The following is a 22,728-nucleotide window of genomic DNA, read 5'->3' on the forward strand; positions in this document are numbered from 1 at the left end:
TCTGGGATCCAAAGGCACGTACCTAACAAGTTAGTCCAGTGACGCTTGCTGGCAAATTGCGATAAAACCAAATAAGAATCATGGATTCATTGACTTATTGCATGAATGGATTCAATCAAGCTTTAGCCTCCTAAATAAAGCTAAATTAATTAATTAATTAATTCAATCAAGCCAAAAAGTTTCTCAAAGAAGAACAAAGTGTGGTTTCCTCATTCTTTTTTGCATATTGAAGAGGCCATCCGAACAGCCGTTCTCAGCTTAAGGAAAGTCGAAGCAAAGCAGAGAATAGCGCATGGTATTGAAAACTGAATAAAGTTTTAATTTTACTTTTCTCTTTTTCTGCTCTGAGGTGGAATCATTCCTGTTAACAGGTTTCATGAATCACATACTTTGCAACCTCTTCTTGTTTATAGCATCAAATTATTTTATAATACCGAAAAAAAAAACATTTATGTAGCTGTAATGAGTATTTGCAACCTTGGTGTGGATTTATGTCTCCCAAAGAAGTTGTTGTCAATGCATGCAAAAAGTTGCTCTGCAAATTCTCTGAGCTGAAAATTGAACTGTTGATCAACATTAAAGTACTGCCTAAAGGTAGTTGTAGAAAAGGTTTTGGTTTTGTGATATCATATAAAAATTGAATGAAAAAATTGTAACAATACGCTTTATTAACAATAAACTTATATCACATTGCTGGGGTACACTTAAATTAATAGTAGATCTCGAAGAAATCAATAATAAGGCCTATATCCATACCCATTGTAAAGTCCTCCGTATTTGCCGGGATATCCTGTTGAATAAGTTGTTGTAGAACTTGATCCATTCGAAACCTACTTCAAGCCTAACAAATCATCATCGCTTACCATAACCATAACCTCCGTAGGGATTGTAACCTGTATTGGAATTGTTTTTTTTTTTTCATTTAAATAATCTATGCAAAAAAACTAATTCAATCTTACCTCCGCCGTAACCTCCATAGCCGCCGTATCCTCCGTATCCACCATATCCTCCGTATCCTCCATATCCACCATACCCTCCGTATCCACCATTAGAACCATACCCTAAAATCAAAACGATAATTACTTTATTGTGAACGTACTGTTTGAATTTGAATACTTTTTAAACACCGTGAGGTGTTGTGATCAATATGATCTGAAACTTTCAAAATATCAAAACCTTCCTCGGTAAGCATCAAGAGGTTTGCATTTTCTTGATTTTATTTTTTTTGTGGGTTCTTACACTTCCGCATTGAATCGTCTCTTTTTTTGGACGTCTCTAAATAGGTACAGAAATAAGTAACAAAAATAAGGTGTTACAGGTCACATTGACCCAGATCTGAAATTGAGTTTTTATGTAAGGTTTTCCTCATCAAATCTATGTTTTCTTCTTCTTACCCTGGCTATGGCAGTAGTATCAACAATCAATACGCATTGAAAGCCCTCAATTAATAGCTGTAGAAGTGTGTTTCACGAGACTACCAACCGGTGGAAACAAACGATTTTAAATTGGCTCACTACTTGATTAGCCTATTGGTCCCAAGCAAACGATTAACGTACCCCATTCTAGTCGAAATTCTAGAACTACACAATGTTTGTTTTGATTCGCTATGAAAGTTTGACAGATAAAATGAGGGGTTAGTGGATTTTCCTATGTTTCGAGGGGTGAATCGATTAGCTTGGGACCGAAGAGAGTACCAGCATAGAGGTAACTCTAAGACCAGAAGGTCCCGAAATAACGTGCTCAACTTTTTAGCTCAGCTCTGGTACTCTCTTCGGTCCCAAGCTAATCGATTCACCCCTCGAAACATAGGAAAAACCAATAACCCCTCATTGTATCTGTCAAACTTTCATAGCGAATCAAAACAAACATTGCGTAGTACTAGAATTTCGACTAGAATGGGATACGTTAATCGTTTGCTTGGGACCAATAGCAACAATCAATACGAAACTAACGATTTTAAATTGGCTCACCACTTTAGTAGCCTATTGGTCCAAGCAAACGATTAACGTACCCTATTCTAGTTGAAATTCTATTACTACACTATGTTTGTTTTGATTAGCTATGAAAGTTTGACAGTTAACATCAGGGGTGTGTGGATTCATGCAGAACATGCAGGGGTGAGTGAAATAGCTTGGGACTGCTTGGGTCCGTTGTTCTGGTACTGAGTGAGCCAAAAATAATAATGATTTTCTTCGGGACCCAGTGGTCTTAGAGTTACCTCTATGATAATACTAAGCGTTCGACGCATACGAAGTGCGTATGAAACGTGTGTAGATAAATTTTACCCATTTTTGCATTGAAAAAAGTAGAGATTTTTCATCGATTTTTTGAGCGATGATCTGCGATCTGCCAATCAGTAAATCCTAAAATTTAAATTCAAGCTGTCATATGTTTACCGTTTACAGTCCAATTATGAAAGTGATACGTGTTGATGTGTTGGTTATATGTAGTTATGGTCAACACAGTGGGGAAACATCGCTCGATGGCGTGCTAGCCACACTTTTTTCAGTCTGGAGAACAGCTGTTACAATGTATTTTCTTCATTAAGTCAAATTAAGAACAACGCTTAATACCCCGTACAGACTATGGCTTATATCATGTAATATAGCCTGTCTTGCAATGAGCACGTATACATCTAGTTTTCACTGGAAATCCTATGTATGAGTGCTCATTGCAAGACAGCATATATTACATGATATAGGCCATAGTCTGTACGAAGTATAAACAACAATCAATACGAAACTAACGATTTTAAATTGGCTCACCACTTTAGTAGCCTATTGGTCCCAAGCAAACGATTAACGTACCCTATTCTAGTTGAAATTCTATTACTACACTATGTTTGTTTTGATTCGCTATGAAAGTTTGACAGATAACATCAGGGGTGTGTGGATTCATGCAGAATATGCAGGGGTGAGTGAAATAGCTTGGGACTGCTTGGGACCGTTGTTCTGGTACTGAGTGAGCCAAAAATAATAATGATTTTCTTCGGGACCCAGTGGTCTTAGAGTTACCTCTATGGTATAAACATGGAGGTAACTCTAAGACCAGAAGGTCCCCAAGAAACGTGCTCAACTTTTTGGCTCAGCTCTGGTACTATCTTCGGTCCCAAGCTAATCGATGCACTCCTCGAAACATAGAAAAATCCACGAACCACTCATTTTATCTGTCAAAATTTCATAGCGAATCAATACAAACATAGTGTAGTACTAGAATTTCGACGTTAATCGATTTGCTTGGAACCAATAGGCTAGTCAAGTAGTGAGCCAATTTAAAATCGTTAGTTTCCGCACCGCGTTATGGAATTATATACAGCCCTATTTTAGCGAGAAAGCTATTTCGTTCATATGTGGTATACCATGCTGTATATTGAACCTAGTTTGAGCAAAATCCAACCTTTTTGGGATAGTTACGTTTGATTTTTGATATACTTTGAAAGTTAGAAGAGGTGAGGTAAGCACATATCATTGGCAAGAGACGAAAATTTGCGAAAAAAAAATATCTAAGGGCACGGGTGGGATACGAACCCACCATTCCCATTGAGTACACAGGTGCATTGCCAATTATACAACGGTGGACCTATGGTCTACGGATATATTTAACTAATGAGATTTGAGTTTCGAATCCATCGATCGAGCCTGAGAGTATTGTGCGGTACCCAACAAACATTTTGAGCTGATTGAGCTGAATAAACCAATTTTTAGCTGTAGAAGCCTATTTGCCTGAACTAGCTTTTATTTAGCATTCAATGTTTGTTGGGTAATAAGGAGGAGAAAACATAAAACAGCACCAAATTTTTGGCGTATGTCTCCTAGTTTATCATGCAGGACTAAAATCAGTACACTTCATATAAAAAATAGGCGAATATTGCACACTTAGAAATAACTAATTTTACACGTGACGGAATCTATCTTTGACATAAAGGATGAAACGTAAACAAACATGTAATGTAAAATTAAGGGCTTCAAGATTGAACAGTTCGTTACTCGACGAACAGTACGTTTGATTGAACTGAATTTTGCGTCCGTTTTGACTCAAATTTATGTCAAAATTGATGCTCGTATATGTCAGTCTCAGAGCACCTAAATTTACATGAATTTTTCTAAGTGTGTGGTCCAGAAGCTAGGCATGAATAAGCATGCTTCTTGGTAACGGGACAGGCGTGCTGTGTATCAGCATCATCACGTATTTTGCAGGTTCAGGCAGCTTACATAAGAGGGATCGACACTTCTGAGGGTGTATTTTGATTAAAAAAGATTTGATACTTCTGCAAGAATACAAAAATCAGTATATTTTATTCAAAAATTTGTTTTTTGTATTACACATTCTGTATGAAAAATTGTCTGAAAATTTGTAACATTCCTGCAGCAAAACTGACCAGAGCTCATATGGATACTCATATAAAAAACCTAAACAAACTTAAGGTGTGTCCACGGTAGAAAAGGTGGAGCTAGTGATGGAATTATTCACAAGATTACCGATACAGGCACCACGTTGGTTTACGATGCTTTAACTTTTTCGGTGGATACATCTTGAGTGTTTCTACTTTAAAATCGATAATCGTGCTATTAGACCAAGTGAAGTTCTGGAGAAATTTCAAAAATTTAAGCCTTGGTTGAAGAACACTTTATTAGAAATATCTCCAGAATAACTTTGATGACCACTACCAAAGGAAATGCGGGAGAATCTCTGTACTGTACTGCTCATACCTAGGTGCCCTACAAATGGAAAACAAGACTCCCTTTGAAACAAAAATCAACAAACGACCTGATTAGGGTAATTTGAAAAAAACTTTGGAAGGGTAGCATATGTCTAAATTCCAAAAGAAACTCTATAGAAATTAGATGCAAAAAACCAAATGCCTTACTTTTGTGGTTTACGCAAATAATGGTTAAAGGCTTTGGAACAAACTAACTCGATCGATAGAAGCTTCAAGAAATGTAATTTTCGATGAAGATAAGCTATAGAGCAGTTTCACGTCAAATGACGAATCGGAAAAACTCGAACTTCTCTGATTTGTATGAAACTTTGCATAATTGTTTGTTCAGGCCCATGATTCACATTTTTGCTAAAATTCGGCCGTTTTGCACCTTTTATAAGTTTCAAAATTAAGCCTTTGAAATTTTTCAATAAATTTTTAAACTTTTGCACTCTGATCAAAATGACGTCTGTGGCAAAGTTGTAGAGAAAAATAATGTTTTCCTGGAAGAAATAAAAAAAATGTTTTTAGTAATTTCAAGATAGCGCCGGTGGTGTAGTGGTAAGCGTGATTACCTCTCACTACAAAGGGCCTGGTTTCAATCCTAGTCGGCGCCGTCGGGATTTTCTGAAGCATAAAACCTACAGTTAATTCACTTTAAATTATCCTTCAAATTCCCTTAGAACGGTCTCTGAAACTTCTTCAGATTTGATTAAGATTTTCTTTGAATTCTACTCAGTCAACAGTGTCTTCAGAACGCGAAATTTAAATTCACCTTTTAGTTCTCTTTACAATTTTCTTTAAATGCTTTTCAAAATTACCCAGCATATAAAGTAAAATTTATGTTGAATTCTGCATAGATAAATTCCTTTAGAATTATTCATAGTATCTAAAATTCTTTAGAATCCTCTACAATTCTCTTAGGCTATACATCACTTTCTAACTTTCGGTGGCCTACTCGGCCCAGTAGCGTTCGGCCAAGTGCGCTTGCAAATCCTAGAGAATTTTTTAAAACATTTGTTTTCAGCGGCATCTATTGCAGAAATCATTCATTCGGTATTCCTTTTTTACAATATTCAGCTGTTTAACTTAAATCCAGTGACAACCCTGAAAGTGTCCGGATTTTGATTCATTTCGTGAACCGAGGACTTTACACGATAAATTTCATGTTCATCGTAGAATGACACTCAATTGCGGATCAGAGACCGACGTTAAACAAAGTAATCAAGAAGAAGAAGGGTCTGGCTTAGAGTACTTTAAATGACAATCAGGGTGAATAACGAAAATTTGATGATTTAAATTAGTAACATGACAAACTTGTTGCACTTCATTTGCCGGACCCAAACTCACCCCGAAATTGAGTATTCATCTCCGAATTCAAAAATAAATTTAAAACAGAGTAACTATTACGAAATGCTACAGTATAAACATTGTATTCTTTACATCAGTAAACAAACAAATATGTAAAAAATAATCGAAAAGTTATCAAAGCCATCCTGATTTAAGATACGGCTGTGCTACGGCTAATCTTGTCAACACCGGTTCTCTTAAACAAAATTATGACTACAAAACATATAGATTTGGTGAGGAAAACTTAGTCAAAATAATTTAAAATCCAGGTCAATATGACACGTAACGCCTTATTCGCTATATTACAAAAAGGTTAAAAACCAGGGAAGGTTAACACCGTTGAAATATTTGTCAATACTATATAAATAGGGGAAATGTCTCTAATGTTGGCCTATGGATCTAAGATCGGGCCCATCGATAAAAAGCTGCTATTTATCAATTTTATCTAAATGAACACGTCATTTTGACGGTACTAATGGATATTTTTGGTCGCTATTGAAAATTTAGTCGATTACTGTATTTATGTATGGGCAAAAATTAGGGACATTTAGGCCGACATTACATCCATTTCCCCTATATCGATTTCGAGTATTGAATAAAGTGAGATTATTATTTTCTTAATGTGCCTACACACTTAGATTTTTTCGCCGAAATGGGCACCACCGAGCAGCTCGGCATTTTATTTTGCTGGATCTCAGTGAAAAACTTGCCGAGATTCAGCTAACAAACGGGAATTTTACCGAGACCTCGGCTAACAAACATATTTTTTGCTGAATTTCCAGCAAAATAAAATGCCGAGCTGCTCGGTGGTGCCCATCTCGGCAAAAAAATCTAAGTGTGTAGTAATCTAAACAAAATATTTAGTATATTATACCATTAAAAACTATTAAGTAAATACTAGACTTTTCACAAAATCGTTCCCTAAATAAATTACTTACAAGGATTATAACCATATCCTGGATGGTAACCTGGAATAAGCAAAGAGTTATTCACAGAAAGTGTATTGACAATTTCTTTTTGTGGGCATATTTCTGAAATTTAGAACAATGTGTCTAGCTTGTGAATTTTTTAATTAGTGTGAGACTCTCTCAAAACATTTTATAGAGTTGCCGGATGAACATTATATTTTCTGAAATCTTGGCTGTTGGTTGGTTATGTCATCCAAAACTTATCGGTATAATTTCGAGCTTGATTGGTTGAGTTTGCATGAAGTTTGAGCATTTAAACCTTTTTTTTAGCCCATCCTTTTTGGAACTACAATTTCTTGCAGTAGGGAGGGGGGGGGGGGGAACTACTTCAGCCTAATCGCCTATTTTGAGCCTATCGAGCTTCGATTTTTACCTTCATCTGATAGGCCGAAGTGGATTCAATGATGTTTCAATGCGTAAGGCCGAATTTAGAATCCGTCCCAAGTTGCGTCATTGCAAATTTTAAAGAGGTTATATAGCATTCTACAAGTCTAAATCATGATCTACAGAACCCTCATAAAACCAGAATTGTTACTTGGGGAAGGCCGAGTTTTGGGTCAAGAGCAGTGTTAGATTTTATAACAATATCTTAACAAATCTTACGATACCTACGGAAAGGTAAATACATTTAGAAGTTATCTGCAGTACAATCATTCCATTTTGTGAAAAAATAAGCTCGAAAAATAGAGACAGAAGGCGGGTTGTGCTTTGTAGGCCCAAATTTAGATCTAAGCCCTACCGTCGTGACAGGCTTCTTTGCACACTTTTCTGTTGTAAGCAAACTTGGACATGCTCGTATGAAATTAATGAAGTAGTTAATATATAGGATGTAGTGTAAATTAGGGTGCTTCATCAGTTATGACATTTACGACCTCTAAACCTTCATAAATCTTTATCATATTTTGCACAGGTTTATATTTTGCGGTATGAATCGAACTAAAGGGTGGCCTATCAGAAATTCATCACTTTATTTCAAAATGAAGCATCCCAGTGCACATACCGTAGGGATACCTTTATAATGTGTTATGAGCAGTATAGGAACGACCAAGATTGAATGTAGAAAATGGTCGCCATATGCCATATAGTCGGAAACGTAAACAAACTGACTGCTTTGGATTTCGACATATGCTAAATTTTCATATGTTTTGATAATAAAATGAAAAAAAAAATCAATAGACATCATAACCTCCATCCAAAAATAAACAACCTGCACATAATTCATATTCAAACCGGACAAATTACTGGTTTAAAAGAACTTATCATAAATCATGAATTTTTGATATGGTGGAGATTGAATATGGAGAAATATCACCTCTCTTTCCTTTACCTGGTCATAAGGTTGTTATAAACAATTTTCACATGAAATATCCTGCACTATCCGGTAGTATGAAAGCTATCGACTCCCGAGAGGTGCTTGTGAATGTTTTTACAAGTTTCAACCACGATTTTGAGTTAAATTTTTGGGAAGGTGAACTTTCTGCTTAGTTCTGGGAAGTGCCTAATCATGTCTGAGGATTTTATAGAGTAAACTTCATTCCCAGTAACATGTTGTGGATAAACATTCAATCGATTTTTTTTACCTACTTCATTTAATTCAACAAGTTTGAAAGTGTCATAAGTAGCCTGCCACAACGGTACAATATAAAAAAAAATCAAAATACTTTAGAAAATAACTAAACCACACGATGCAAATTTCTTGCAAAGCAGCTATATATATTCGCTGACTGTTGCGACTTGAATAGGATGGTGCTAAACCCGAATAAGTGCGCTGTAACTTCATTCACAAGAAGCCATAGACGCATTTCGCGCCAAATCGAATCGAAGCTGATGATCTCAGATTTCAAAAAAAAATTCTGGATATGTAGACTTTGACTAAATAAGCACTTTTGCATACTCAGTTTTTCCAAAATTTATCTAGACTAACATTTGAGAAGGGCCAAACTTTTTCTGCCAATTTTTTTCAAAAAAATATTTTGGAAAAATGACAACTCCAACAAAAATATGTTGTATGGATGACTTTTAGGAAATTGACCAAATTATCGAAAAAAAAAATACTGAAAAAAATTTCATTTGAGATCTACACTGAAAAAAAATGATTTTTAAAATTTAAAGTCGATTTAAAAAAAATGGCCATGTTTGATTTGGATGAAACTTTGCCTCAAGATAGGTAATTATGTTTACTACCATCCGTCCATACATTGCGAGATGGGCACTTTTAAGGAAAAAAATTTTTTCTTACAAAAACTTTTTCATGTCTGACCTGATTTTTTTAACGTACCATTTTTACACAAAACTAAACCAGTGAAGCTCAAAATCATCTCAGAACCCAATGAAGCTCCATTTGTGATTCAATTTTGTCTAATCAGCACTTAAGTTCACTTTGATTAATAGTGAATTTCATATGAAAAGGGCTCATGATGCATTTCTCGCCAAATCTGTTTTGGAATTGGCAGCACCCTCTCAGAGTTCAATAAAACTATCTGGACATATCTATTTTTTTACGATAACTTGAACAATTTCCTAAAAGTCATCGATACAACACATTTTCGTAGGAGTTGTCATTTTTCCATAATATTTTTTAAAAAAAAAATCGGCAGAAAAAGTTTGGCCCTTCTAAAATGTTAGTCTAGATAAATTTTTGAAAAACTGAGTATGCAAAGTGGCATATTTATTCAAGGTCCACACATCCAGAAAGTTTCATTGAAATCTGAGAGGGTGCTGCCAGCTCCGAATACGATTTGGCGCGAAATGCGTCCATAGTCCGCATATCTACGACCATTTTTTGTCGGGTGTTCGTATTAGTAGAGAGAGCCTGGTGAAAGATCTTGGGGTGATCTTGGATTCCAATGATTTTCCGCGTAGCCACAGATTTCAAATACGTGTACTGTTTGAAATCACCATACTGTTAGCTCGTTCGATCGATTTGGAATCCTTTCTACCCAAATGGAGCCGACGCTTCGCTTTGAGCTGCCACCTTATGAAAATCGGTGTCAATTGATTGGAACACTCTCAACGTCAGAAGAAATACATCCAGCGGTCTCTGTGCGCGTATTGACTGTCCCACTCTACTGGCACATCTAGCTCTGCAGGCAAGACCGCATCGTTTGAAAAATAACTCATTAATAAGATTTAGATAAGTGCAGACTGTGAAATTCATGGCCTTTTGCGGGCCTGTATTTTTGATTTCTGTTTTTCCTGTGAAACGTTGAAAAATATGTTTTTGACTGTTAGGATTTGTGTAATTTGGGATAGATTATTTTTATCATTAGGGCCCTGTGCGGTCTGTTGATAGTATTACCAAAAAAATCAATGAATAGATTTTTCCACCATTTGGCAAGATGATCCCAAGTAACATATTAAGTTTTATGAAAACTACAAAGCAACTATAAAACAACATTCATAAAACCCTGGTCAAGGCTATTTTGTCATTAATGCATCCGCCAAAACCTCATTTAGACTAGAATATGTCTAGTTGGCCCACCCTGGAGAAGGTTCTGAAGGGTGTATTCTCGAAGCTCTTCAAGATTGATTTACTGCAAAAGGTTGTATGACGAACGCATTGAGAACCATTTGCAAGCTACAATAAAAGCTATTTAGCAACAATAAAAACCCTTTCCGAGCAATTTCCCCTAGCCACATGCTGAATCCACTAGGAAAGCATCAATCAAGATAGAAAAGGATTTATGAATCCGATCTTATCAAAATAATTAAAATAGAAACTGATGGTATAAAAATCTTATTGAATATCCAAATTTATTACAATAGTTCTCATTAAGTGGCCTAGTTTTAAGTGCCATATTAAATTTTAAGTGGAATGTACGTGACAACTCGAAAAAATTAAGTCCACCCTCGTAAAACGTCGATTTGACCAATTATTTAACATTGCAAAAAAAAAAAATATATTCTTCAGATCGAGCTTGGCCGAGATTTTTTTTTTATTATTTTCGCATTTAAATGTTTGCTTATTGCTAAATTTACCAAAATATAGATTGAAAATCGAAGATTGTAAAAAACAAGCACACTAATTGTAACATGGCGGTGGCATAAAAGTAGATTTTCATGGGTCATTTGTGAATAAGTTGTTTTGCTTTCAAGAATTTCTTAACAAATTAATAAGGTTTTAAAATGGCTTTTATGAAGAAAACTTGCAGGCTGAATTGTATTTATCTAAAGCCATTTTGCTTGATCCTAACCCGTTCAGATTTATGGCAGTATTTATGGAGGCAAAGTTGCCTGCAAAAAGTTAAACGTCAAAGTTTGTTTATCTTTCGATAGTTGCGCTGTGAGAACCAGGATTCTTCCAGGCGGTTTTCTCCCGATGGATTGGGAGCAGTTACTCAGATAATTTGCGATACAAGTTTTACAAAATTTCGCTTTTCGAACAGTTGGAAGCGCAATCGTTCCCGAAAAAGATCCCCTTCTTCCGGATGGTTACAGAAGTGCCCCATCCAATGATGCAGGGATGTACGGTTGAATGAAATTTTCGAAGAGTCTTTCGCCGAATAAAATCGCTGCGTTGGATCGGAAACCAGCTGATCTCCGCTAACGAACAGTTTCAGTGGTTTGCTGTCGGTTGTTATTTCGATTGTCATCGCAAGATCTGGAGAAGGCTGGTATGTTTTTCAACTTTAGACAATGTTTTATGAGTTCGAGGGCCCCGCTCACTTTACTCTTCTCAGACAGATGGTCAGTCGTTGGTGGTGTGCTGGTTCTTCTAAAGAAGTAAATTTATCTGAAATTGACTTGATTGTTTCATCCTACTTCGTCTATCCTTCGAGATTTCCTTGTCGTAAATTTGGCATTTATTAACTATGAGGAATTATCTTTTAAGCTCAATTTGTAAACAAAATAATTGGGGAGTTAATGATGCTTTTTAAAAAGCCTAAAATGCAACAATAAATGCTTTTTCCTCTAATGCAAAACCTAATTGTTTTATGGTTGCTTTTATAATGATAGAACACGTTTATAAATTATTTTATCATAACATTAATAAACAATTGCTAATGATGTTTATGCTTGAATTACAGAACAGTTTTAAGGAGGGATTGATAACAGTTTTAAATTTATTTTTAAAACAAAGCAGTTTTCGACTTTCTTGCCAGACTATGAAAGGTTTTTAAAACAGCAAAAAGCTGAATTTCTAAGCAGGAATGTTTTACACTTTAAAATGCTATATTTAAACTAAATGGATTGTTCATTGCCGTTATAAAACCACCATAAATCAGAGTGGATGCTAAATGGTTACTGAATTGTTACTTGGGAGGGGATGTAGTCAACACAGAGGTAGCAGGAACTGTGAGTCAACGGAAATATCTTGATCATAAAGTCATAAGTTTGTCAAGTTATATCACGTAATGTAGTTTGAGAAAAATATGTTAACTTTTTATTGTATAATTTAGCAAAAATCTTTTGAGGCGGGGTCAGACTAATTTTTGTTGAAATCAATTTCAAGTCAATTTCAAAAACAAAACGCATATTCAATCAAAATTCAATTTACTTATTGATATCGCATAGTAATAAGATTCTATGACCATAAGTGCTGGAAATTAAATTGTTTGTTTAATACCACAATTTTATTATTTTTCATTAAACATGCCTGTGGGGAACACTGTGGCATACCAGTGATATGTATACACCTTTTTTTGTAAGAAGTGTAAGAAGTATTCGTCAATTAACCTGTAACCGTCAAAAACGTCTGCGGTAATATCTGCAATGCAAATTCACCATTACAAACGTTAACGCTGACGTTAGCGGCTATTATCGATTAACAATCCCGATCACTACCCTGGTGCAGTACGGAAAGTGATTTTATCCTGGAGACCTGGCCCCGAAGATTTTTTTTTTTTTTTATTCAAGAGGTTTTCAGCCTAAAGGCTAGTTCGCCTCTGGAGACTCGAAGATAATTTTCTGTGCTTGAAATCGAAAACGAAAACGAAAACGAGAATAACTACCTAGGCTACACTGAAAACGAATCTTACAGAGAGAGTGAGTCTCTTTTACACATTTGCATGAATAATTTTCTAAAAGCGTAAGTCACTACACAAGCGGCCTATACTTTTAGAAATTTATACATACGAATGAGTAAAAATGACTCACTCTCTGAGTAAGATTTGTTTTCAGTGTATGCTTTTATGAATCGTATAACTTTCCTTCGAAGAACGCGTTACCCACTAAGTTCTACCCACCGCTTTTTTGACTAGTTCTAGCGACTAGTTCTTTATTGACACTACTCACATGACACTGGTTGAAAAACCCGCCGAGAAAAAGCGGTTCGTAGAACTCAGTGGGTAACGCGTTCTTCGGGGGATATTTCTAGACAACATGCAAGACCTCATTATTTCGTCAAAAACAACCAGCATTTGCCAGACACATATCCCCGAATAAATCTTGTGTACTGGTAGTGGTAACGGAAATCGACGTTCAAGAAAATCATACGATGAAATTGATCACCACCAGGTCATAAAGCTTTCGACCATGAATACTAGCCATATTTTCCTGCTAAGGATCCGATTTGGTTGTTTTCTAGCTTCCGGGAATGTAATTGCACACTATATTGACGACTGCCCCGGATGTTTTTGATCAAATCATACACACTTAATCTAGTTCGGTAAAATCTCCAACAGCCGATTACCTCGGCATTAAGTTTTGCTGATATCTCTGCAAAATATCTGTTTGTTAGCTGATATCTCAGCAAAATGTTATTTGTTAGCTGAATCTCGACAATTGTTTTACTGAATCTCAGCAAAACAAACTGCAGAAATAATCGGCTGTTGTAATATCGGCGAAAAAAATTTAAGTGTGTAGTTTGAGGTGCATGGGTTGGCCTTAATTTGCTTCATGACATTCCACCACTTTTAACGGTTAACAGTACTGTGGTATTAATTGCGTCGGTTCACGACAAGTACAATGCCACTTTTCTAGCCTTCGTCATTGTCTCATTGTACTTTATCAATACGCCTTAAGAGATTTCTTGGAAAATCCAACTCTTTCGTTAGTTTTGATATGTACCATGTTTGGTTTTACATGTAACTTTGTACAATTATTTTTCCAATTTTCTGCAGAATGCAGGTAATGTCGGCCTAAGTGTCCCTTATTTGGGCCCATACATAAATTCAGCAATCAACTTAATTTTCAATAGAAACCAAAAATATCCATTAGTAACGTCCCAATAACGCGTTCATCTAGATAAAATTGATAAATAGCAGATTTTTAGCGATGGGCCCAATCTTAGAGTCATAGGCCAACATTAGAGATATTTCCCCTATCTTATTTTTTTCTGAAACACGTTTGAGATCTGCTCTTATTGTTATTGATATTGTGAGCACGTAGATGTCGAAAGTTTGAAAATCCGATCACTAAGAGCACTGTAATAACCGAAAATGTTTGTTCAATTTATAAATGATCCAAGCTTTAAAATTCAACATCCAAACATTCGGGAAATCTTTGACCTATTTTTATCTAACATATTCATCCTTATAATTAAATGTGGTTTTTCGAATCTTGTCATTGTGGTGGAGTTTTATTTGTTTTAAAGCTATAAAACCAATAAATTTAACTATTTGGATTATGCCAAAATCGGTTATAACTGTGTAACTGAATTTTTTTGTTACTTTCCATTATTTATGTTCTTAGAGAATACGCATTTTCTCTTACACACCTGATGTCATTGCAGGTATGCCTCGATATAACGTTACTGTCACTTTTGACTTTTATCGTCAATATCTCCCTAATAACAATTGAATCATACAAATTAATATGACCAATAGATTAGGGATTATCTCATTTGTCCGATGGTGTTATTACTTTGCTTGTTTGAATGATCGTTTGCGAGAAATCGGCGATGGAAGTCAAAAGTGACAGTTACGTTATATTGAGGTATGTCTGTAATACATTCTTAGGCTCATGTTGCTACGTCCCCTGGAAGCTATTAAACACAGTAAGTGATTGTTATTTATACTGATTCTTAAATTCAACACATATATACTATTTATTGTCCATAACACTATATACTCAGGTATTTTTAAGCGGGGGATTAAAAAAGCCACTTTATTAATGTCAAGGTTTTGATTAAGATATGATACGTATAATTTTAGCATGCTGGGGTTAATATACACAGGACGGGGTAACTTTGATAGTTTTTTAAAGTATATTCTAAATATGTTTTACAACAATTAATGTTTTTCAAATATTGTTTTGAACAAGTTCTGAAATTATTGCATTGGTACTATTTTTTTCTTGTGACCGAACATCAGTTTTTTTTTTGTTTTGGGGTTACTTTGAAAATACTCTAAGCGTGTAGAAAAAAAATCCGTGAATCTCAATCAACTAAGTCCGAGAAATATTAAACTTTTAATGAGAAAATTTCAGATGTTTGGATGATATGCAAAACATACTATTTCAAAACTCTATACGATAACAAGTTTAAACATGGAACCAATGTTTCCAATACGGAGAGTAAGTTTAATCATTATATTCTCCTATCAAAGTTCACCGCATTTTTAAAGATACCCCGTTTTATAGTTCCGTAAAATTTCAAAATCCGGACACTTTTGAAAGTTGATTTTCAACATCTACCATGTTCAAAAAAGCACGTCAATTTTAACGTGACATTATTGCATAGTTTATAATGATCACCCATGTTTATTATATTGAAAAGCACACGTTATAATTAATTATAAATGTCTGGATTAATAAACCGTCTGGTACTCGGAGTGTTACGGTAGGTATTTTAAATTTTTAGAACTCGAACAACTTTTTTTTATATTTATGTTTTAAATGTGGATGCCATTTTCTTACATGGCATGGCAATAAATGGATAATGTGAGTGGAATTAAATCGTTAAATCTTTTTCGCTAGAAATCGTTAGAGATGTACCTAGTTTGTTTGTTTGTTTAAAAACACGTGTAAAAAAAACGAGAAAAAAAGGTACTTATATTATCATTTTGATCATACTGATCATTTCTTACCACCGTATCCTCCGTATCCTTGTCCTCCGTATCCTTGACCTCCGTAACCACCATAACCACCTCCCAATCCACCTAATAAGCCATATCCAAGGGCTGAAGCCATTGCGATTATGGACACAAATACTCCAATGATCATCTAAATAAATAAACAAAACACAAATAATGATTACACTTAGAGTAAAGTGGGGCAAAAGTAAGAGTTGAAAAAAAAATCAAAACTTCAAGCATTTGGAATTGAACTACCCAAGTAACCACCAAGCCTGTTAGTAGCCTTCTAATCGCCCTTTGTACAATATAAGGTTGTTATAGGGCTTTGTAGCATTATATAAGCCATATATTGCGAAAAGGGCTTGTTGGTTACTTAGGTAATTCCATACAAAGGATCTTTCATTCAAAGTTTACAATTTTCTATTACAGAACTTTGATTATTTTTAATCTTCGTAGCTAGAACGATTTTTTCGGAAGAGTGTTCAAAACGAACTTTTCCCCACCGGTGGTGCAAAAGTTCGTTTCAGCAATGGGGCAAAAGATCGTTAACTTAATGGCAGTTTTTGAGAAGTTTTGCCACAACAAATCTTTAAATACCCCATGATGGTGTAAGGACATAAAGAAACCACATGTTTGTGCCCAGATTCAGTGCTTTACCGATTTTGTGAGCTCCCGATTTTGACAGATTTTTTTCCCATTTTTTCAGCTTGCAGGTTTCAATAAATTTTCCAGTTTTTAAACATGAATTCTTAAACTTTTCGACGATTTATGTAATTATTCATTCAAATATCAATCAATTCAACGCACAGGTCTTTCAACCAATGTATCTCTAACATTTAAATTCATTTATATTCATATAATTTGAATGATTTCACCGTTTAAAAGGATAATTGTTTATTTTACTCCATGTTGCTCTACTAGAAATTATGTGTTTTGAATTGCTGTTTGCTGGAAAAAATCATTTTTACCAAGGAAATCCTTTGTTATCTTTGCAATTGCTTCATAGTCACAACAATTATTTTATGCTTTATTTTATTATTTTTTTTATTATTTTATTTATGCTTAGAAAATAAAAAAAGAGCATTATATATTTCAAAAAATGCATTATGCATCCAAGTTTTGATAATTGTTCAATTTTCAAGAGATTTCGTCATCGCAAATTCTCCAATTCGACCAAAATACATAGATAACATCGACAATTGTAAGGGCCCTATCAGCTTTTGTTTTGGCCGCTCATGCCACTTCCATGGTAAATTCCCCCTACTCGACAGTACTATTCCTCGATGACTTTTTCGAATGGACGTATCAGCTTTTGTAAACAATTCATTTGATCGTCGATTTAGCGTAACTGGTAGCTCGCCTACGCATCCTAACACTACCATCAGACAGGGAAAATTTTGGAAAAAAAACATAAATGCCAAGTATATTATGAAAGATATTTCATTTGCGGTGAGAGGTGAACTTCAGGTGCATACTATGCAATAATCCTGCGTTGGTTGGTTGTGTTTGTTTATTAAGTTATGAGGAGAATTTTATGGTAATACGGAACAAAATTTATTGAGGATTGTGAGAATTCCGAGAGAATTAAAACAAAAAATTTAAAATAAATTTTGGGGAGAATTTCAGATGAAATTCAAACGGAATTTTGATGAGAATTTCAAAGCAAAGGAATTAAGAATTCCCTATCACAGCCTTCAAAATAGAGTACCTGTCACTTCAAAACATGTCTGGTAACTCTTTGTATGCATTTAGATTAACATCCGAAGTCCTTCCTTTTTTTGCATACTCTACATTATGTTTTACACTGCACTACCCTCTGTGATCAATTAATGGAAAGCAGTTTATGCATAATTTCTAAAGGGCTGGCAACCCTATATCAATCCTATACGTTTGACAGTAGGTAACATCACGGGCCATGGATCAACAATAGAAAAGGGCCCATCAGCATTTGTAAACAAACCGTTCCAAAGCTCTTTACTCACAAAGTGAAGGCCACCCACGCAAACCAACTCCATCATTGGATAAGGGAGTCTTCTACCTACACGATGATGATGTTGGTTTGTATGAGCGGCCTTCGATTTGTCAGGAATGGGCTTTGGAACGGTTTGTTTACAAATGCTGATGGGCCCTTTTCTATTGTTGATCTAATATTATTTAAATACGGCCCACCTGACGTACACATGGTGGAAAGGAACAGAAAATCGTGTTGTGTGAAAGACAAGAGCAGATGATGGCAATAAAAACATGGCCACCAGTCAGCCCCTGATAGTTTCCAATGCCACAAACAAGAGTAACGACATCTGTTGAAAAAAAAGCAGAATCCATTTCCTTCGGTTCATTATAACAGAAATATCAAAATATCTTATGAGTATTTCAATGGAATATGAATGGAATAAATCTGGATAAAAATATAGCTAGGGAGATTTTTTTTTCGCAACTTTTTTTAACGTGCAAGGGGAGGTAATTTGAGGAGAATTCATAGTAATATTTTAGTAATAAGGAATTCTGAAAGAATTCGCAGGAAACTTTGGAAAAATACTCAAAAGAATTCATTAAAAATTTTCAGTTCAACATTTTGTGGAAGAATACATACGAAATGCTGAGGAGAATTCTTAAGGAATGTTCATAAACTACGTAGACACTTAAGGGGGAAAGTACAATTAGAATTTTTTTTCGAAAAAAAATTTGTTGGCTTAATTTACTCTATATGTATCTGGGAATGAGCCTTTAAAAGCATAAAGCCGTCCGGAACTTATTTAAAAAGTTATACGCAATTCAGTGAGTGCATGTCAAATGGCTGAACATGTCAAAGTTGAACTTTATGCTTCTACTGAAAAGTAGTGTTTTCAAAATCGCCGTGCAATGTACAGGTCAGAGTTTTCATTCAAATCGATTCCGGTTTTCTGTTTAATGTTCATAATTAAATTCTCCACAACATGAATAGAAAGTTTTTTTATATTGGTTTGTTATAACATGTTTTTTTTTTATAAACAAAGTCGAAAAAAATTGGGTTTTTTAAAAAAAAAATTTTCAACTTCAATTTTTTTGTGAAAAAAACCTTATTTTTACATACGAATTAATTCATGTTGTGCGCTGTACCTTCAAATTTAATGTCCTGTTTTTTTTTTGTTTCAGACGTGATCATGGACGTAGGGACTGCACGGCGCGAAGTGCTGCTTTAAAAAATTGACTTCACATTATTTATAATAATTGGGCTAAATTGCAAAATTTAAAAAAAAATGTCACTGATAATTAATCTTCATTAAATCCTTAATAACATACATAAAGAATCGCTAACATTCATTTATTTCCCTACTCGCAATCCACTCTCAAAGATAGGCCTCATTTTAGGCCTTCTAATTGTACTTCCCCCCTTAAGGGGGTGGGGTTGGCGAAGGTCTACGGTTCATACAAATTTTCGTTTGTTTGGCCGACTGTCTACCCGGGTCTTAAACCTCTCTAAATCAGGCTGTGTAGTTTAAGCTTAGGGAATTCACTCGAGAGCTCCAAGATAGTTCTGAGCAGAATTCGTCGAAAATTGAAGGGAAATTCAAGATTGTGAGGAATATTTCCAGGGAATATCAAAGAGAATTATTGGGAACAAATTGAGCGTTTTTTTGCGAAAATGATTATTAATAGGAAGAGAATTGTAGAGTGAATTAAAACCAATATTATTATGTGATTCTGGTTCAAGATCTTGACAAAAGCTGTGAGATAATTGTGGGACGATTTACAGATGAAAGATGTGAAGAGTTTTAATGAAATTAATATAGTAATTCAAGCAAAGAAAAGATAATCTTAATTTTATGTAAAAAATTTACACTGACCCTACGATTATGGATTGACCAAAAAAAAATAAGGATCAGTCATTTCAGCGTGTTTATAAAATGGAAGTGATCCATAATTGTGGGGGCAGTGTATGTATACACCGCTTGATTTGATCAATTAGGATAGGGGCGTCAATTTCGTGCTTTGCCAAAGGAGCAGCAAACTTCTACTACGTTTTTGATTAGGTCATGCTAAATTATGGAAAAAAAATGTCCCCCTTCTCCCTTTCGTTGCTTTTTTCTTAATCCTAATGCTTTGTTTGTAACCAGGGTTGCTTCCACTCACTTGTTACAAAAAATTGTTTTTCGGAATTATGAAATCATTAGATAATATAATGATATGTTGTACTTGTAAGTAACAAGTAGAGGGTGTGAAGCATTTGTTTGACTCATACAATTTAATAATTTCGCTTTCAAAGCGTCACAATCAGCGATCTTATGATTCGTGAGCGTTCACTCAGGTTGAACGAATCGTAAAATCACTGATTGTGATGCAATGAAAACAATCTTGACAGATTTTATGTGTCAAGTACATACTTCACACCCTATGCTTGTTACTTACAAGTGCAACATATCATTATATTATCAATGATTTTATAATTCCGAAAATCAATTTTTTACAATGAAGTAATGAAATTGGGTTGTTAGCGGCATGCTTAAATAAAACAGCAAAAACGTTATCTTCCATTTAATTCCACTCAATTAATTTTGTTTTCTATGACAGATACGTATTTAGACTATAATGTGCAGTTTTCATCAGTATCATTCCCACTAAAGAACTTATCAAAATCTAATCCCCTTAAGTACTCATCCCCTAGGTAAGAATGTCAAGATCACTGGTATAAAAATGAAACTACAATGCGTTGAATCGGAACCTACCTAACTAATAAAAATCAAAGGAGAAAAATCTATACAACTCTCTGATTAGGAAAAATTCCCAAAGGTTGGGATTGAACCCGGACACAATGGGTGAGAAAACTTTCACGCTTAACCACTCAATCACCAGCACTGTCTATTATCCGAAGAGTTGATTCATATGATTTTTATGAACTGGCCTCTAGAAAGTACTAACAATATTTACAAGGGCTCCAGTCTAAACACAACATTAACATATTTTCGATACATGGTCAGCATGAGTGATTTCATTCCCTGACTATATTTAGTTTTTACTAGAAAAAACTATAACTTCCATCAATCTATGAACCATTAGGAAAAAAATCAATATAGGGGAAATGTATGTAATGTCGGCCTAAGTGTTCCTAATATGGGTCCATACATAAATTCACTCAAATTTCAAAAGCAACCAAAAATATCCATTAGTACCGTCCCAATGACGCTTTCATCTACACACCAAAAAATTCTGAATTTTACTGGCGATGTAAACATCCATGCATGCAAACATTCATGCATGTAAACTTCCTTTTCACGTAAACTAGCAGCTTGCAAGAAATGTTGATAACAAAAGAGGACAGTTGCATACAATATATGGAATATTGCACGACATGTCTCATAAATTTACACGATCTATAATCTAAACTTGTATGATATATGACGCTCCTTTTATGTGCATCATAGTAACGTAAATTTACACTACTTTATTTTAGCTGTGTAGATACAATTGATAAATAGCAGATTTTTAGCGATGAGCCCAATCTTACATCCATAGGCCAACATTAGAGCCATTTCCCCTACTATAATACTTTGATGCATTTTTGAAAAATTCAAAAGCAGGTTTTTTTTTTCGACGCATCATTTTATATTACCAAAAGCTCTCGTCATTCTATTCCTTTTGATATTTTACGGAAAATAAATTGATCCTTAAACTACAAAAGTGTATTCCTAACACATAATAGCAACGCAGCCCTTATTTTCAGCCTCATAATTAATGCCCTTGTACTTTTTGGTTAACAAAAACTAATTCATTTTATATATTGAAAGCACTTGTTGTTTTGTTCTGACACTAAATAAAATAACAACAGGAAAGCTTCATGAACACATAAGCTTCGCATTTATTCCATTTCACGCACAATTTGCCACAAATGACTTTGTCAAATTTTCAACACTTACACAAGCACGCATTGTTTTGATTGTTTTGCAAACGGTTTTAGAAACTAAACAACACTCCCTCTGTGCCAAAGTGAACCTCTTCAAGTAACGACTGATGTTAGACTGAATCTGATGTTGTTCAGAAGCTTTTTTATACAACGATCATTCACATGGCATAGAGTCAGTGAGGTGTTATTATGGCGATTTTGTACTTATGAAAGAGAGGAAACTCTCTGATTCATTAAAAAAAAAAGTGGCCGCGGAATCTCTGGAGACCGGAGATGCAGTAAATGAATGGAATAATACTACGACTGTTTTCACACCTAAAGACTTTGGTCTAGTTCGTTGTAAGCTGAACGCACGCTGTGGTCGAGTAAGCACGTGGGCGAGTAACGAAGTAAAGGTGCTACTCTTGTGTTCTTTAATTTTTTCCATTGAAGATCGCCGGTGCTGCTGCCAGTCTCGCCTTTGTCTCGCAGCATGGGTTATGGGAATTTTTGTTCTGGGTCAGTCACCGGAAAGGTCATCGCATGGTCTTGAAATGTGCTGTCAGCAATCCACAGGAAGATGCGTATTGAATATTTTCCGGAATGTTTTGTAGTGGTTATTTCAGGATTGTGTTATTGTTTTTTGCTCAATACCTACTAGGTGGATGAATAATAATACTCGCAAAATAATGCGTGTCCTTGTAATAGATTATTACAAAGTGGTAGTGGTATTTCTCGATATGGATTGACCCCATATACCAGTTGGCATTGAAATTTCTAGTAGTATTTTTCAGAAACGATGAAAGAAGTAGCTGATTCTGATTATACTTTTGAGAATTAAGAGAAAAGTTCAAAGGATGCAATTTTCATTGACTTTGTTTTTTTTTATTGTAGATA

General features: G+C 34.9%; 1 protein-coding gene across 3 annotated transcripts; it reads right to left on the minus strand.

Moving 5' to 3' along the window:
- Positions 1-650: 650 nt before the first annotated feature.
- LOC135713518 (neuropeptide-like protein 31) lies at positions 651-21,937 on the minus strand. Of its 3 annotated transcripts, none has more exons than XM_065236647.1 (5): positions 21,866-21,937; positions 15,987-16,119; positions 960-1,061; positions 864-893; positions 651-790 (listed from the first exon to the last, which is right to left on the minus strand). In XM_065236647.1, exons 1-5 carry the CDS (start codon positions 21,875-21,877, stop codon positions 732-734), a joined length of 336 nt encoding a protein of 111 aa, XP_065092719.1. In that variant the 5' UTR covers positions 21,878-21,937; the 3' UTR covers positions 651-731. The 3 variants fall into 3 exon arrangements, with proteins under 3 accessions (XP_065092719.1, XP_065092720.1, XP_065092718.1); XM_065236648.1 differs by having other exon boundaries at positions 960-1,034; positions 15,984-16,119; XM_065236646.1 differs by having other exon boundaries at positions 15,984-16,119.
- Between the last annotated feature and the right edge of the window lie 791 nt (positions 21,938-22,728).

This window comes from Ochlerotatus camptorhynchus, unplaced genomic scaffold (genome assembly GCF_037179485.1).
Source record: "Ochlerotatus camptorhynchus isolate MF236.1 unplaced genomic scaffold, CSIRO-AGI_Acam_v1.1 ptg000562l, whole genome shotgun sequence".
Taxonomy (NCBI): Eukaryota; Metazoa; Arthropoda; class Insecta; order Diptera; family Culicidae; genus Ochlerotatus; species Ochlerotatus camptorhynchus.